Source organism: Danaus plexippus, assembly GCF_018135715.1.
Source record: "Danaus plexippus chromosome 13 unlocalized genomic scaffold, MEX_DaPlex mxdp_15, whole genome shotgun sequence".
Lineage (NCBI taxonomy): Eukaryota > Metazoa > Arthropoda > Insecta > Lepidoptera > Nymphalidae > Danaus > Danaus plexippus.
Window position 1 is genome coordinate 1,069,398 of NW_026869849.1, and position 18,673 is coordinate 1,088,070.

At 31.6% G+C, this 18,673-nt stretch overlaps 1 protein-coding gene across 2 annotated transcripts in view; it reads right to left on the reverse strand.

Moving 5' to 3' along the window:
- LOC116770038 (formin-like protein) overlaps positions 1-18,163 on the reverse strand; it is a 41,583-nt gene extending 23,420 nt beyond the window's left edge. The window contains exon 1 of one of the 2 annotated variants that reach the window (XM_061527690.1): positions 17,516-18,156. In XM_061527690.1, coding sequence (XP_061383674.1) covers positions 17,516-17,668 — 153 coding nt within the window. In that variant the 5' untranslated portion in view covers positions 17,669-18,156. Of the gene's footprint in view, positions 1-17,515 lie in introns of both variants that reach the window. The other variant, XM_061527691.1, reaches the window with a different exon arrangement.
- Between the last annotated feature and the right edge of the window lie 510 nt (positions 18,164-18,673).

The following is an 18,673-nucleotide window of genomic DNA, read 5'->3' on the forward strand; positions in this document are numbered from 1 at the left end:
AGCGTCAAACTATGCGTTTACAGTGAAACCGATAGTTAAATAAGTTAAACCTTAAACGACGATAAAATTTTGTTAATAAAATTAATTTTCAAAGAAGAATGATAAATACTTATGAGATATTTAAAACTTTATTTTGAAATCCTTGGATATTCTGATGTCGCTACATCATGTGATATATTGAGTCTTTATCTGATGTTAAAATATTTATATGAGAGCAAGTTGAGAACGAACTTTATCTAGTAAAAACAATGATAATAAGAAGCCAATTAAAAACACATAATTCCTAATCTAGAGACATTGCATTCGTCGGCTTCGTAAAGATAACTAACCATCAAAGCTAATTGTAGATATTTCCAACCGTAGCGTGTTAGAAACGGTTTCCATCACGAGGACTTGTTATATACAAAAATATTTAAAAACAGTAATATTTTAAAGACTCAATATTAAAAACTTACTTTCAATGAAAGAGTTTTTTACATTTATGTTAGGTGAAGTCATTTTTATTTCAGCAACTAACAGTTATGTGTTATTTGAATTAGAAAAAATATATAAATACACTTATTATAATGCCAATTAAACAACTTCAATGTACAAAACATACACATTATGAAGCAATTTGTTAAATAAAACATTAAAATCATGAATAAACTCCAACACATTGGAAAATACGTACATTGTTCGGTATAAAATGTAGGTTCCTTTCTATAAGGACAATAAAACTACATAATATGTTTTTAACACATATTAAACAATAAGACATTGTATGTATGTCCGTTAGACGCATTCAAGAAAAATAATTTAATATATTTTTATGCAATCACAGTAGCGTGATATCATGTATACCGAATTTAATATGCGTGTTGCTTGATTTATCAATTACATTACAGTGTGCGGGCAGAGCCGTGGGAAGTGACTAGTATAATAACGAACACAGTATTATTATCAATAATCGGTGTATTCATAAATATTGTAATTATATTTTATGAATTATTCACGACAAATCCATTGAAATGTTGTTTACCTTCCCCTACTTCTTGGTATTTTTGTATTTTGTTTTTCCTTAAGGTATTACGTAAGCCTTTTAAGAACAATTATAGTTCACAAGCACTATAATTACATTAAAGTGATTGCTTGAGTTATATTTAGTAAACGAGACGGCAATGATAAGTATTTTATTCTAGAACATTTTGATTATAAGTTCGATGAATAACATTGGCACTCAAGAAAATGTACATATATACATACATTTATAACGCTTTTCTTCTAAATTAATCAAAAAAGTTTCATAACATACCTATATATATTTTTAAAATAATAGTCTTATTTGTGGTTGAATACTTTTTTTAAATCACATTAAAATCATAAAAAAAAGAAAAAGTAACACAAGCTGCCAGTAAAAGCAAAAAAACAAATACTTATTTTATTGCACGTGTTGCATTACAACTTAAATTAATTAGTATTCAGAGCTGTCAGTCCATACAAGCGGAAACACAGCTTAATCAGACTATGGATGTGTTATCCGCGCCATGTATGTTACAAATGCAATTATAATATGAAGTAGGCAACACTGTAAGATTAAACGATTGCCATATAAAAGAACGAGACAGCTTTGTTACGACAAAAAATAGAGTAATAGATTAGCTTCGGGGCTTTTCAGACGGGAAGTGGCGTAGAGTATTTTTTTAATACGCTATCTTACTTGGATATTATAAATAATAAACTCAATGTAGAAAATTTTTTTATATGATTATGTAACAGATAACAGTGAGTCAAGTTAAAAAATATATTTATAAAGGTGTATGTATGTGTGTGTGTGTGTGTGTGTGTGTGTGTTTATACAGTCACATGTACCCCACAGTCACCAGTCCATTCATAACGCCGTACCTCAGCTATTGTCCAATCTTTCGCCGGAACTTCGCTCATTTGTATCTGACTAGTGAAAGTACCAACCGTTTTTGTTTGTACACTAATACAATAACATATAGAGAATCATTTGTTTATATGAATCGCTTTCTAATACAAACACCATTATATGTGACGGACCAACGAATTTTTTATAACACTTATTGCTCGTTATAGTGACTTAGTCGAATACGAGAGTCGTATCCATGAAGTATATATGATATAGCTAACACATTAAACAAACTGCTAACGTCACCGGAAGTCGGAGAGACACGGGGGTCGCGGGTTCGATGGCCGGCTCTAACATCTAATGGCTACATTGTGTTAATGTTACGAATATGGCATATCTGTTATCAGTAATGACCTTTGACGTTGTGTGAGATACGATAACAATGATATACGCTTGCTTCAGAAACAATGATCAGATGTGATCTGAACGGCTTCGAAGCTGTTTAGGAAATGCGAAATTATTTTAAAAAAAGAGATAGATCTTAAATTAGGTAATTCTATTTGAAATTTTAATACACTTTATTAATAACATGAGCGTTTATTTAATTACTTAAAAATATGGTCAAATCAAAGGCATTATAATGTTTAAATTATTATCATATTAACTAAACTCAAAATAGGTTCCACGTATGTAATATACAACTAATTCTAATATAAACAAAGCCGTCGTGAAGTCAACTTTGGATAGACGATAAGCCGTTCAGCCGTTCCTGACACTGTTCCATAACTTATCCTTAATAGGTAGCGATTGTTGATAGTAAAGACTATTACTCATCAGCTCTAAGAGTTTGTTCTCTCTCGACTCAGTATTAAAAGCCTTACAGAATCCTCTGAACAATCAAGTTCGTGTATTTCCTTTGGTTATGCATGAAGAGTCGATACATTTATTAACCTAAAAACGGTCTGTCTTTCCGCCAAGATAATAGACGTGGTAGGCGTCTAACGGGCGACACTCTATACACGACGTCCACACACGGGCGTCGAACCCCGGCCCACATGCCCGTCGTTACATCCACACGACCGATAAACGTTGATGTTGAACCAATTATTTATCACTTAATTAACTTTTGTATTCTAGGAAGTTGAATGCATTTTAATGAGACCGAATTTCAATATCCCATACAAATAAAGAACATCTGTTGTTAGAAATACGTTTCCATTTAGTACAACAATTTTTTATGTAATACAGTAACAAAATCGTGATTTATACAAATTATTGATTTGTAGAGAACTAAAAAAAGTTCAATGCATTATAATACTAATAACATAAGTACAGCATCTGGATTTTATTTCGAATATTTTATTGAACAGTTCAATACTGTTGAAAATTACAGTAATCATTAAAAATTGTTTCATTAAAAACAATGAGAGGAAATAAAGGTATCTGAGGATGTGGACTCAATGAGATTTCAACTCTTAAGTCACATTTAAAATATTACATTCACAATCAAACATATATATTTATTAATGACATAGATTGCGAGTCGATGACGTAATACATCAAGTATTCTGGTGTGAGCTCCTCGAAGCTGCAAGGTTGAATGGTTCTGAGCGGTGTTACAAAACAACCTCTTTAAATTGTATTGAAAATAAAGATCAAACGATCAAACAAAGTAATCGAAACCGCTTAACTGCACCAAATACAACACGTGCAAGTAAAACACGAAACAGTTTTATTTGTGTAATTAGTTCTTATAAAAAATCACTTCAGTTAGAGTCACTTTGGTTACTTTTTAACTGACTTCAAAACGGAGAAAATATAAAATCCCATAAGGGTAATAAGGCGTATCTCAAAGACGATTTAATAAGCAGGCAAAGCGGCAAGCAACGGCTTGTTTCTGAAACATGAGTGTAAAAAAATCAATAGATTTAGACTGGTCAAATTTGTATTTTTATCTGATAAGCAGTTCATAATCTGTATCAAGTGACGGGTCTACACACACGGTAGCAATCACTTGTATGTAGAAGATGAATTGTTTCCAATACCATGATTTGACAATCCATTTCAACCATCCAAACCATCCGAGACTTAGTTTATTATTATTACAAATACTAGCTAAAGATATGCTTATGACCAATCACTCACGTGTCCTGGCCTATAGGTATATTTATAAATAAAATATATATATAAAAAACATTAACGTGATTTATCTTGTTAAAAAAAAATATTTTTTATTTCTCATTAGTGTTGAAGGTCAACATGCTGATAAAAATAATTATAACAGTGTGATGTTTGTAACTAACAGCAATTATAAAAATTACGGTCTAATAATGTACACTGCAGTAAAAGTACATTTTATACGTATATTTGTAGGCAGCAAATACTAATAACAAGCTACCTACAATCCTCCGCGACTGACATGTGAATCTGGAAGCCATGTATAACAGACTGAGACTTTTCTGTTTCTTTTGTAAATATATGTTGAATACATACAATGTACGAGGATTTTGAATTTAATTTATCGATAGTTGAGACGTTTGAGCTAATAACGTTTACGACTGGGGAAAATTTTGTTTGTACTAACACGTAAAAACCTTTTTTTTCAGTTATCATTAAATTAATTTTTACAGTTGATCCTTGAACAAATTGTAGTATTGGTTTCTTGTAAGTAAACAATAAAAATATTATATACCAAAGAAGCGAAAGGCTGAACGACTCTTGATTTAAAAGTCTAGGACCTAGTAGAATCAGAACATTGTCGATTGTATTGTAGCCGGATGGAAATAAGAATGACCCTAGATGAAAGATGTGATCGGTACAAACGGAATAAATTATTGGTTAGCTGTGATGTCAAGTCTATTTTATTACCATGTACCATGAAGGAAAATTGTCGAATCAAGTGTATCCTACACGACTGTTTTATCTAATTATTACACTTTACAAATACTACAGCAAACAGCGGTGTTCGCTGAGGACTATATTTGAAATATATTGTTTGAAATAAAATTTAAATTTAAAATCAATCATGATAAACTCATCGAGATTATTAGGTCCTTTAAATTTTATAATATAATATTTTAAACATCAAATGTTTATTATATTAAACACATTATTCTACAATACGTTTGTGTTGTTTTTTTTAAATAGAAATAGATATAAAAATATTTTTTTACAATGTATAATTACAACAAAATAAAATAAGATGCATATGTCACGATAAGTCACATATGGCCGTCAAGAAACGTCGTTTTAGTTTTCAGATAAAACGAGAAAGTAAGATTCGTTTTATTTTGGTAATAAAAATTAAACAAGTATAAGTATCTTATGTTAGTGTCTTTTTTTAAAGTTAGTTGGTTACAACCAGTATTGTTGTAACCGATTCCTAAGTTGCTTCTAAAGCACTGAAACTAAAGCAATAAAATCAAAACATTCGCCCAAATCAATTCTCAGTACATTTTCATGATAGGATTTTTTTATATTGTATTACTTTACACTCCAACAATTCGGTTACTTTTCCAAAAGCAAATAAATACTTTCTTCTCGTCTGCCCGAGCGAGCGGTTACTTTAGAGTAATCGAAACGTCTTTTCAAATATGTATCATACTGAAAATGTAAAATAGTAATACGTCCGCGTAATATATCCGAAAAACGCTATCCTTTATATCAGAATCCTTTTATAGGCAATAAAATGTTAAAACAAAGGAAAAAAGATTAATCTTCGAAGAGCTGCTTGGTTTTTAATTTGGATGGAAAATATTTATATTCTAATAATCACAATGAGATCTAAGACTTTCGAGAGTTTTATTCATTTAAATGAAACTAATATTATTCGGATATACTACGCGTGCTTTATTTTTGTAAAAAACTACACACTCCCGACGTTTCGGTTACTTTCAGCAACCGTGATCACGGGCAGACGAGATAATAATCATTATTAAATTTTAAAACCAATGATATGACAACATATTATAGTATTTTAAACGACTTCATACGTGTCCATATTTCCACTACGAGCCCATGAAACGTCTTGGTCACAACTCACAACCCTTCAAGTTCAACGAACTGCTGAGTGGGCTCGCATGAAAACTGAGCTTTCAGTACTGCACTCAGTTGCTCGTTTGACATTCTCGTGACCTTTGAATTATGATGCACAAGGATAAATTAATGAAAGCGAGATTTCAAAAAAGGGTTGCGCATTACTTGCATTTAGACTTCACTGAGTCAGCAAATGCAAAAATAAATAAAAGTGAAGAATTTATTCCAAAACTTTGGAAAAAAATAAAACAACAATTCACGTGACAAGTAATAATTAATATAACAAAACATAAAAAGAAAAATGATCTCGTAAGTCGAACGAGGAAAGTGACAGCTGAATCATAAATCATGCAAATGAAAAAATCACTGAATTTACATAAAACAAATGTTCTTGACCTACAAGCTTTAAATAATAATGATATAAAACTATTGAAAGCGAGTCGAATAAGGATATTCCAAGTGGGGCGGAGAGGTCAAGGAGCAGTGGTCGGAGCGAGACACCGAATAAGGAGAACAGAACCGATTACATACAACTTATTAAGTGCGACTTCGTTTGCAGTAACAACAGACACAACTCCACGTACTTTATATCCGTGGTCTATATAATGGCAGAAGTATTAGATTTCATATAAAGCCCTCACATGATTTTACTCCTGACAAAGGCACAGAAAACGCATACTCAAACACACGCAAGTGCGTTTTTTCCACTATATGAAAATGTCCTAAACAATATAACATTAGATACATTCGTGATCAGACCCTTAGACAGCACTGCAGTCATTAAAGGGCTCGTTGCGTCAACGATCGTATAACCTCCGCTCTGGCGCCTGAACATACGAAGAATACAAACCCGCTACTTGAAAATACAAGTATCCACTATACTATTTATATGGATCGTGATTTTAATTTATTATATAACTGTTTCTAGCACGCGACTTCCTTCGTTTTATATCAAAAAATATTTTAGGCAATATACATTAGGTAAATACATTGATAAATAAACACAAGTTTCGATCGTGTGTATAACCACTAATTACACTTTCCACTGTGTTATTATAAATTATAACAAAAGTGTTTTCGTACAGATAATTGGCATTTCCATACATTTAGCTGTTGTTAATGATAAAGGTCGGGACACATAAAAAAACGAGGTCAGATAATATCACGAGCTGCAAAACACTTCTAATTGTGGCGGAAACAATTATCGCAGCGATCAGGGACTTTTTACATTTACATACACACAAACGTACAAACAATCAGTGCATAACTTAAATGCAAAGCCGGCGTCAACTGCTACACTTCAAAATTATAATTAACAATGTATTTCTGTACATCCTCCAAGGGTTGCTTCATATCCCCAATACCGATAATAATACTTAAAAATAGTCATTCAGGAGAAAGATAGAAACACAAACATCCTGCACTCACACACCGCGGCCGCGGAGTACATTTACTTTATGTAAACATCTTATATGATGTCCTTTGTCATTACATATAGCTCTAGGAGACACGAATTCTATAGTTTTTCATTTATATTACATATCCCTAAAATATTTTCCCGTTAGACACGTTCAACTCAGCTACCGCAAATGTAAATTTAAGCTTTCTAGATTAAACTAAACCTTTGATGTTTGTTGAAACCATTTGCATTTATGGTAATTACGACCGAAAACCCGTTCCGCTGCCGCTTTAAACGAAAATCGTAAACGCGCCGGTTACATTGCGCAGGCGCAGCACGCGGCACACTTCCTTCCCGTGTGGGGGAATTGACGATGGACGAGTCCTAGAAACCTATCCATTGTTATGTCAACCTCCAGGGATAGAGACCATATGGAACAGATCCAGGTCACCAATGAATACTGAACATACCAACCTACTGACCATAAAACCATTGTCGGTGCTGTGATCCAGTACAAAACGCGATAGAATTTTAAAAGTACTCGGAAATTCAATTGATATTCTTACGATGACACTAACTGTTATAAACTGCGATATACATTTTTCATTTAAATATGATTTATTAGGACATGTACTGACGAAGGGTCCACGTTAACCAATGTAAGAGACAAAGGCGACAGTAACAAAGCGAGATAGTGTCGAACGTGATCATGGCTGGGACAATAACACAGACAGTTTAGCAATGTTGATTCATTGATGCTGTTCGAAATATTCAAATGTGACTTGTTGCTTGTATTTTATGTTTCTATTATGATGGAATATTTATCATTTCACTCAATTTAAGTAATACATAAGAGCCTATAAAATTATTCTATTACACTATTATTTACTTATTTTTCCAACTAAAACCTACATTACATTAACTTAAATTTATTGTTCCATCTATTGCATGTCGCATTACAGTCGGCAGTGTTAAAGGTCTATAATTTACATATTCACACATTTCTCAAACGCTGCTCGATATTTGTGTGGTTTATTTAATAATTTATTAATTAATTGTATCTTGTATGTATGCCTTACTCATATTGGGGGATTAAAATAAAATTTATATTTGGATATCTTGTCTAATATTGTTATCCTTTTCTCATTATAATATTCCAATTGATAAAAAAATGCGGTATAGAATATCTTTTCGAAAACTTGAAATAAATGCTTATAGACCGAAATAGTTTTAATTTCCATCGTGGCCTCATGAAATATAAGTATCTAAACCACCACACTTTTTGTTACTCTGGTAGCCCACATGATTTATGAATACTAAGCCTCAATGGAACAACTGTTTATATAAATAAAACATCAAAGGTCGCCTCAGCTCTTATTCACTTCCCTCCTTCTGTGGAAGCAGTATTAATTTCCTATAGCATCTAAAACTAAACGTGCGTGTCCGATATCATATACGGGACTCGCACTCCGTAGTTACTGACTATCGATGATCCAATGTATTGATATCTCACCCATTTCTGTATTGGTCGTTACAGAGCGTAACAACAACTCTGTTGACTCACCGGCGAAATGGTCAGCTTACGTTTTACTATTCACGATATGACATCATAATAATTTTGTGTCTCTAACTATACGTCACTGAATAATAAACGGCTATTAATATAAATTATTTAATTGATCTCGAATGTCGATCACAACTTGACTCGATCTATGCAAATATATATTAATAATGATATGTAATTATTTTTGTTACAATTCGACAATAATATATGAGTAAGTTGATATCATTACTGTGTAACATTGAAAAAATCCAAATAACCGACGCGTGAACCGCACGTGATCTCATATGTATAACCACATCCTTATAACCGATTGTAAACATATCCATAATGGTCATATTATTTTATTAAAGTATTAATTAATTTATTCAAAACACAGTTTTAAACGTCCTTATATATAATATAAACCGTCATATTTTACATGAATTTATGAATTTATTAATAGCACAGTCTCAAAATAATTCATTACAATTTTATTAAAACCATAACAATGTCAAAGTTATTCTTTTACGTGGGATAATATATATTAAACAAATATATTTTATTGTCTTAACCTCGGATGAGAACATTCCTAAGATAATATTATTGTTTTTAATCATAAACAAACGATATTCAATACCACTCGAGATGTTACGTTTGAAATACATTAAAATTATAAGTATTCGGTTAATTAATTGGCAACGTTATCTACATTCTACAACACCCTTATGTTGCAGATGTCCGTGACTACTTTCCATCAGGTAGACCGTCGCGTCGCGTCGGCTCGTTTGCCCCATTTGGACATTAAAAAATGTCTAGTCAAACTAATGATAATGCACGAGGAACTCGAAACAGTATTATTATGGAATTTTCCGATTGCAGCATCACTCCAGATCCATCCAGCGTGACGGTGATGACATTATGCAAGCGATTGTTTTCAAAATGCTGTCACGCTGTGATTCTGATGAGGCAACCGATGTAGGCCAGTAATAGAGGTCCGTGGACCGTAATTTATGGGTCACTCCCATACACAATTGTTTAATTGGTGTCATACACGCAATGACGTAATTAGGGTCACATTATTCAAAATTTATGATCCAAAGGAGTCATGATTTGTACAGTTGCCTGTTATCAGTGAAAGGTGCGTCGGATGGTTTATACGTATATTGTATCCGTCGTTAAACCCTTATTATAATGAGACATGTGTTATGCAAATCACACGGAACCCGGAGATTTGCAGGTGCTCTTGGACACGTCTGCAAATGTTTGGTCCAACATAAAAATCACGTATACGAAAATAGATTTGCGGTCGAGTAAATAACAAATCATACAACCTATGCTCGTTCGACGTTTTGGACAAACATTTGCTTGTAATGTAAATATCAATATATATTCGTAATAAAAAGAAATAATATATTTATATTATGTTGGAGATAAAGAACATATGTTTATTGATATTCTCCCAAAAGATAACAAAACATAAGATACTTTAAATAAAAGTGCACAGTGATTTTAAACAACTTAATAAGATTTAAAAACGTGTACACTGTATAGGTAAGCTCATTTCATTGGTTTGTTTACGATACACGAAGGTCGCACCTTTCCTCGCAATCCCAAATATGGTAAAGCGCACTTAAGCTTACAAAGAACTCATACGGGATTGGAATTTTAATTCCATAATGAAATGTCTGAAAATAAGGCGCGGTTTAAATTGTATCATTACGATATCACATCACCTACAACTCAATTTCGTATTAATTAATATTATTATTACCATTTATTATTATTATTACTATTGGCTGAATATGTAATTTGCTCTCCTCCTAAGAACGTTGTTCGTTGATCTAATGAAAGTACAATGGGAACTGCATCAAGACAACCAAACCGTTCCCAACGGGGGAAGTTATAAGGTCGGCTGGTGGCCACATGTGGAGTGACGTCATGCGGTCAGCTGGTACATGCACTTATATTCAGTTACTGAACAGTTCGATATTTTAATTGATTGTGTCCACAGATTAAATATAATCCACATCTAAATATATTAAAATGTGACATTAATCTCAAGTGTATTTTTTTTTATCTGTATTGATGTGACGCAGGTGAGTCGCTGGGTAAAATCTAATATGATTTTAATATCACAAAAAGTATGTCAAACTGTCTATTAACTTTTACAATCCGATCAACATAATGTCAAGATAGCTATAGTGTGAAATGTAAAACATTTGCCAATGCGGGCGACCACTTGACATTATGTAGAATTTGACACACTTGTGCACACACCATGAACTATCGCAAAATTTTATATAAACAGAGCGATGATGCGGATTAGTCATACTAAATACGAAGCAATGGACAAATTGAGTCTAATTGGTGACTAGACTAAAAACTTTGTATATTTTATTCACCATCAAGTGGATTTTAGCAACGGTCTACTAGTTTAGAACTCATAGTCCTTGATCAGAGCTGCAAATTATTTTCTCTGCATATTTTTAGTAATGTAACTGCAACAAGGACTTCATAAATTCACTTTTACAAACTATGATATTTCTATTTGAAAATATTCTCTCATCAACATTATATTTCATCGACCATCGACCAGTGTTTGCAAATTGTCGTCTTAAAACACTGGCTAAGAACAATAATGTAACGATGCGATTGACTTTATAGTAATTCGATTCCTAGATCAACGGAGCGTGGGAAGTTGATTTTACAGTTAATTAAGCCAGATGACAGTTATTACAATAAAGAAAAAAATATCAAAACGGTACACGACGCTATGTCGGATTAGTGGATAATTGTAGTCTTTATTAAACCTGTGATGGTTCTAGGAGTTCAGAGCTTAACATAATTGGTGCCTGGTGGATATTTCAGATCTTCTTCATAATTGCCAATTACTTGCAATGGATCCGATGATAAAAACAAAAAGCTACAAAACAAAAATCCCATCAACATAACAACGTAGTAGGAAGACGTTAATATTTATTATCGCGAATTTAAAGAGAGATTCATTGGTGCCGAGGTATTCAGACGATTTGTGTTAAAACGTGGGAAGTTTAACAAAACATTTGGTAATAACATATATTTATGTTCGGACCTCCTCGTGCGGTCGTGTGGAATTTAAGGTTCATTGTTGCAAATATTTTCCTGAGGCCAGGAGACTTTGTCATTGACAGTTTCAGGAATGGGGAGAAGATATTTATGAAAGTTAGCGGTAGCTGAACTTAGCAGAGAATTAACTAATCAGCTTGCGGTTGGTGAAGGCGTTAGACCAATCCACACTATGAAACAAAGTTCATAGAAACTATGGTTCATAACATGTGAACAAATTTTGTTAGCACTTGGCCTCATAAAAAGTAATAACTCACTTTATATATATTTCTCCTGATTAAATATATTTCCATATTATTCTGTTTCTTTCACTAAATTGATCATTATTCTAGAGCTAAGTACGTTATACATTATGAACGTAAACCGCGTGTTATTAAACAAAATATTCAATCAGTGAATGTCGAATAAGACTCTGAGGACTGATCTCGTTTAAACGACGCTGCGAAAATATAAACAGGTATGACATTAAATACACGTACATTGAAATACCAAACACATATTAACAATTTGTTAAATGGCTCGCGTTAAAAATTTTAAGTAACCATAAAAATCTGAGAACACTATAATTTGAAACCTTAAATCCTACGAAATAAGAACCGTGAACGATATTAAAACCATAGAGAAAAGCAGCTGGGTGGACTCGGTGTCAATGACCCGTTTAAGACGTAATTGAACATTAGCATGTCAAAAGGAGGCCGAAAAGTTCACCGCGTTAAATGTTCAAAGCTGAGATGAATCATAAGATGTTGAATTAATTAAACTATTGACAAATACGTATACTGGAAGTTTATTATTATATATGGTCTGTATGTGCACCGGGTTATAAACTGAATCTGTATTAATGGAACAAACAACAAGTTTCCTACCACTCGTTATATTAAGTTACTTTAACATGACACAGTTCATTCTGTTAGACATTACATTAAATAACCAATGTGTTACATTAAAGTTATATAAGTATGTACTGATGTCAGCAGATTCTTTAGTGACAGAACTGTGCTAGTACAATCCTCTTACAGCGCTAGACAAAGAAGCTTAAATGGGACTAACCAAAGTAGCTCAATATCTAGAATGTATCTTGTATCTAAATAGTTTCCTTTCTTTCTTTTCCTAAATCTGTTTAGAATGATCTGGATCTAGAAACTGCTGTACAAGGTCTGGATAAAGACAATCATTTGTTAGACATAACTTACGTAACGAACAAGATATTAGTCTTTACCAGATTTTTATTTTCGTATTATTCTTCCTATTACTTTTACCAATTCCGTTACCTAATATGACAGCTCCATATATCGGTTGTTTCGTTATTTCTACTATAACGATAGCTTCTATAATTACATACATTTCTCAACACATTAACGTGCTTCGAGTGACCTAGACCGTCACGGTTGTTGATCTGGTTCAAGTTTGTTTGTTACCATAATAACTACGTCATTATAGTCTTCATTATATATAATAAACAACTCGGAACTTTCAGAACGTTCCTTCGGTATTATTTGCCTATAATTTTCTTATTTCTGGACTTAAGTTCCTAATTGCGTTTTCTTTATTTAAATTTCACTGTAGTTCTTTATAGCTACAACATTCCGCAGACAGTATAAACTTATAAGTTAACTGCTAATAATTCTCTGTGTTGTCACAAATGACATAACAAAAGTAAGGGATACATGAAGACGTTTATTATATACCATACACATTGCTTCATGTAATGTCCTGTAATATACCGCCTGTGCAATGTACAGGTTCTATTAATCAGACATTGGTAGGTGTGGGGTGACCATACATTATAATAAATTTAAATTATAAGTAAAAAAGACCGCATTAAATTTAAAAAGAAAATATCAAGAGTATTGAACAGAATTTTCCATATAGACGACATAGTTAAATATGTTATTTGTTCTCTAGTATACGTAAACTGATGGTCACCAAGTCGCAGCCAGTCGCGCTGCATTCCTTGACACCTGGCGTCCATCTACATAACGCGTTCGAAGTTTCACAACATCGTAGAAATCTCAACAACACCATTACATATCCCGATACATAACTTCACATATTATTTCATAACAGTTTTGTTCGTTAAACTACACTTAATATTCCTCCATCGTCAAATTCTGCATATTTCCACCCATATTCCTATGCGATACTATTAATGGCTCTGTACAGCTATTTAGTTAAAATTAATTTTTAATCAAGTTTTATTAACAGGATTTTTAGGTTTCTCATAATTTTTATTGTCCCATTTTACACTCTAAAAATACGGTAACCGACGTCCGTAGACCTTGATAATAGTCAATTTTAATAACATTTTATGTAGTAATAACTTTTATTATTTGATTTCAAATAATTATTTTCTGTAAGCTAACTGTCGACTGCTATTGTATTGTTAAACTTGGCTCTTCAATACAATATGTACACACACATACTGAACGTACAATATATGGATTATCATCATCGGTTCTCAATTACGATAATGTACAACTAAGATATAGATTTAATAAGTAAAATGTTTCTGAAACAACACTATATTGACATATTTAACATTTATATTAGTTAACCAAAAGTTTTATTTATGCTTACTTAATGTTAGATTATAACTCTTATAATTTGTGTTCACATATCTTATACAAAGATTCTTTCGTTTAAGAAATTTTATAGGTTTTTTTTTCATTTACATAGATAACAAAAGCAATATAAATTAATTAATGTTTTTATCGTGAAAAAAAATTACAATATTATCGTCTACCATAAAGTATTCTTTCCAGTATATTCCATAACATTAAAAATAAAACGTTTCTGTTGATATAAATTTAGTATTATTATTTTATTGTCAACTTATTAGTAATTCGATGATTCTTTAATTAATTAAAAAAGTTTTTGTTTAATAAAATAAATAAATGAATCATTGATATAAAGTTTAAATATTTTAAATTCACGTTCATATAATGTCATATCCATGAACAAGAGCGGCATCGTATTGGATCGAATCGATATTATCATAATCATTAAGTAATTGTTATTGGTTATTACTCATATCATAAAGCTTAGAATAACACGTAGCTATTGATACAAAACATTCAATAAAAATTCATTGATACGTTTTATATACAAGACGAACAATTCATAATGATCATTCGTTCTGAATATCTAACGGCGAGCGGCTTATCAGCTCGCATCAGCTGAGGATCAGGCATAAGTAAACAGCGTAACATGCACTCGGAATACATGATCGAACCAGGATAAAGAATGCTCGAGCTATCGACGAAGCTTTCTCTTATACTGGATAACTAAAATATATTATATTCATGTGACATAATAACATACAAACTACGTACAAAATTTATACGTAAATTTTACAGGGACCTTGAAATTTCGTCTAATCACAAAACGTCGAGACCAACTGACACGTAACAAACATATCGACTTCCGGTGAATACGATTACTGCGAAATTATCGTAACAGCGGTCTCAATATGTTCGTAAAAAAATTTTTTCAATTCAATTTTTATATAACCCTCGTCAGAGACACCTTTTAAATAATTTACACTAAGATAAGCAAATCGAACTACTTCTAGACAACACTCGAGAATAGTAACATTAATTTAATTTTCTTAACTTAATCTTCGACAATATATTTAAATGAAATGTCGCGATCTTTAGTTCAGTGAAACGAACGCAATTTAAATGTTGTGTTTAATATAATAAGTTAGGACTCATATGTAGATCACCAAGACAAAGTATTGAAATGAACCAAGTGATGGAACAATAATGGCACCCGTCCAACTGTGACGAGGAACCATCCAGGCAGCTCATTGTTAAACAGAACACATTCTAAGATGCAGCTCTCTGAATACTCATGCTTCAATAAGTGAACTTTTTACTCAATCATATAATTACAACTATGATTACAATCCCAGCAAATGCTTTGATGTTTCAATGACCTACATTTATAGTCACTTAGAAATTCAATTGCAGCCTTAATTTTGTAAAACAAAAAAAATTAAAAGAACACATTGTAAGTGTGTTTTCTAAACAACATATTTGAATTTAGAATATTTTATAATATAATTATTTTATTATTCAACTTATCTTAAACAGCTCCTGTATGTTTTGAATACTCTTAAGTTGATTTAAAATAAAAATTTGATGTCTCTTTTATATTGAATATTATTAACATGTGGAGTGAGTGGAAACACATTTATATACTATGTACATACATATACTGTGATATATATATAATATAATGAGATGGAACAATGTTGTTTTAATTATCATCATATGTTGACTTGATTTCGTCAAGCTTGACTTGACTCTCTCACTCAGACTATATGATAATATAATACATCAAACAAATAAAAACATTCAGATTGCCTAAATATTACACCATTCCGGTGAAAATGAAGCCTTAATTTAAAATACAAAAAGGATTATATAAACATGATTAATTACTAGTCAAAAGGACAACAAATGATTGTAAGATATGTATTAGTATATTTAATTTCAATTAATAAAATTACGATTTTATTAATTTATAAGTAAGTAAATGTTGTGACAATAAAGTAATCCTAAATATAATATTATGGTGCCGATAACAATATTGTCTAATTGAAAAATACAAGAAAAATCTTTAAGTTTATTAGAATATAATAAATGTAAGAAATATAGTTACATCCATAATTCTAAAATTTCCCCATTACAGATTTTAATACGAATTAAAGTCAAGGTCCTGCAGACCCTATTCTTGATATCTTAAATGTGGTCCAAACGGCCAGCTCATTGTAATTTACTCATTAAAGTCATAATGTCAAATCAAAATGAGACTTTTCCTGTTTATGAAACCTAAAAGTAGACAATGACTAAGCACCTTTAGTGTAGCAAATAACTCCATTATATTGTTAGATTATTAAAATACATATTATCACCATGTATTTTTAAAATAAGCTTATTTTATTAAAATGTCACACTTAAATTAAAAAGAAATAAATAACTGGTGATTACAAAAAAGTATCAGGCATGTAAAGTTTTATTTCAATGTTTTTTTTTAACTTCTTACTTTGAATGACTTTGAGTTGATAAAGGAACCAAGAAATGTATAAGATATTCTTGTGGAACTAATCTACTATATTTATCTTAAATTTTTATTTGAAATAGTTTTGATTTCTATTCATATATTTATTTCACTTCAATGAATAATGTATAGAGAATCAATTGAATGTCTGTGACGCTTTTGTTTTCGTAATAAATAAAGGGCATGTTTTAAGTTGGTGAGATGTTTGTTTCATATATCTTATACAGGGTATCCATTATAAAATGTAAATGATATCTTCAAGAGTCCTGTCTAGACATAAAGGTCATTAATCTGTTGTTTATTAACAATCGCCACACGAATGGGTGTGTTCTTTCATTAAAGACAATGTAAACAACGCAACGGACATCTGCAATATGTATGACTAATATAAAATTTTGAAATGAATAAAAGTGTCGAATCACATATTAAAAAGTGTCAATAAAATTACAAAAGCGGATTAAATGTCGCCTGTAAACAAGCGTGTTTGTAAACAAGAATGCCGGTAGTTTTTACATACCAGAACTTTGATGAATCGACTCTCTAATTCATCTCTGTCCGGCATGGGGGGCTTGGTACGATTTCTGGTGGACGGCTGCCGGACATGGTGATTCTTGGTAGTTCCGACCGGTCCGTCTAACATTGTCTGATCCCTCGAAGTAATCAAACCCATTTTACACTAAACACTCATAGAAAACCATCAAGCACTTTTAAGAAACATTAGGTCATTTTTATCACAGAACCACACTTAATCACATACAAAAAAAGAGTCACATTATACTAAATTGGTTATAGGAAAATGCTCAAATCGAATTCATCAAACAAAACAGAGGAGCGCTGCGGAAATGCAAAGGCGTCGCACGTCCACTACCAAAATGCGGGCTGTAGCTTTAAATGTGAAGTTAGTTAAGTTACTATTCGCGCTATCAGTCGAAACTGTTTGACAGATGTTCAGCCAATAAAAACAGAAGGCCGTTCCGAAACCTATAACACAGATTATGACAATCAGAAACGTATCGTATCTAGAAACACTGCTATCACAGTGTAATATATTTTTTAAATTTATATTGATACTTGAAGTACAAACATTTTTCGAAATGATTCAAGTACACAAATTTCTAAACTAATCTATTTGCCTTTGTATTACTATTGATATACTTGTTAATATTTTAAATCAATACTTTTTTGTTGGGATATCAATATTTTTTTTAATTTAGCCTACATTATAGTAATCATACGTTTCTTTTCAATTACAGAACACGATTTCAAAACGCACCACCATCAACGTAGATTTAAGGCGGTAAATTTAAATAAGGTAATAGGGTATATAGGTTTTTTCCCACTTTGCATATTATATCTATATTTATTAGCTTTTAAATGACAATCTCTCCTTGTCATGTCATCTCCAAACATGTGAATATTTATTTAATATCGGTATTAATGTAGCCAAACTCAAATCATTTCTAACAATCGTAAGTCATGTGAATTTATACTATAACTTCTGCACACTAAATCCACAAAAATAAAATCAGTATTCATAATAAAGACAATGAATTTTAAAACTTATAATAACTTCCAAAGGAGTAATTTAATTCTCAAATATTCGACAAGAAAGCAGTCTTCATGACAATCACTGAAGGGTATATATTTTTAATATCTACTACAATATGTCCTGTTA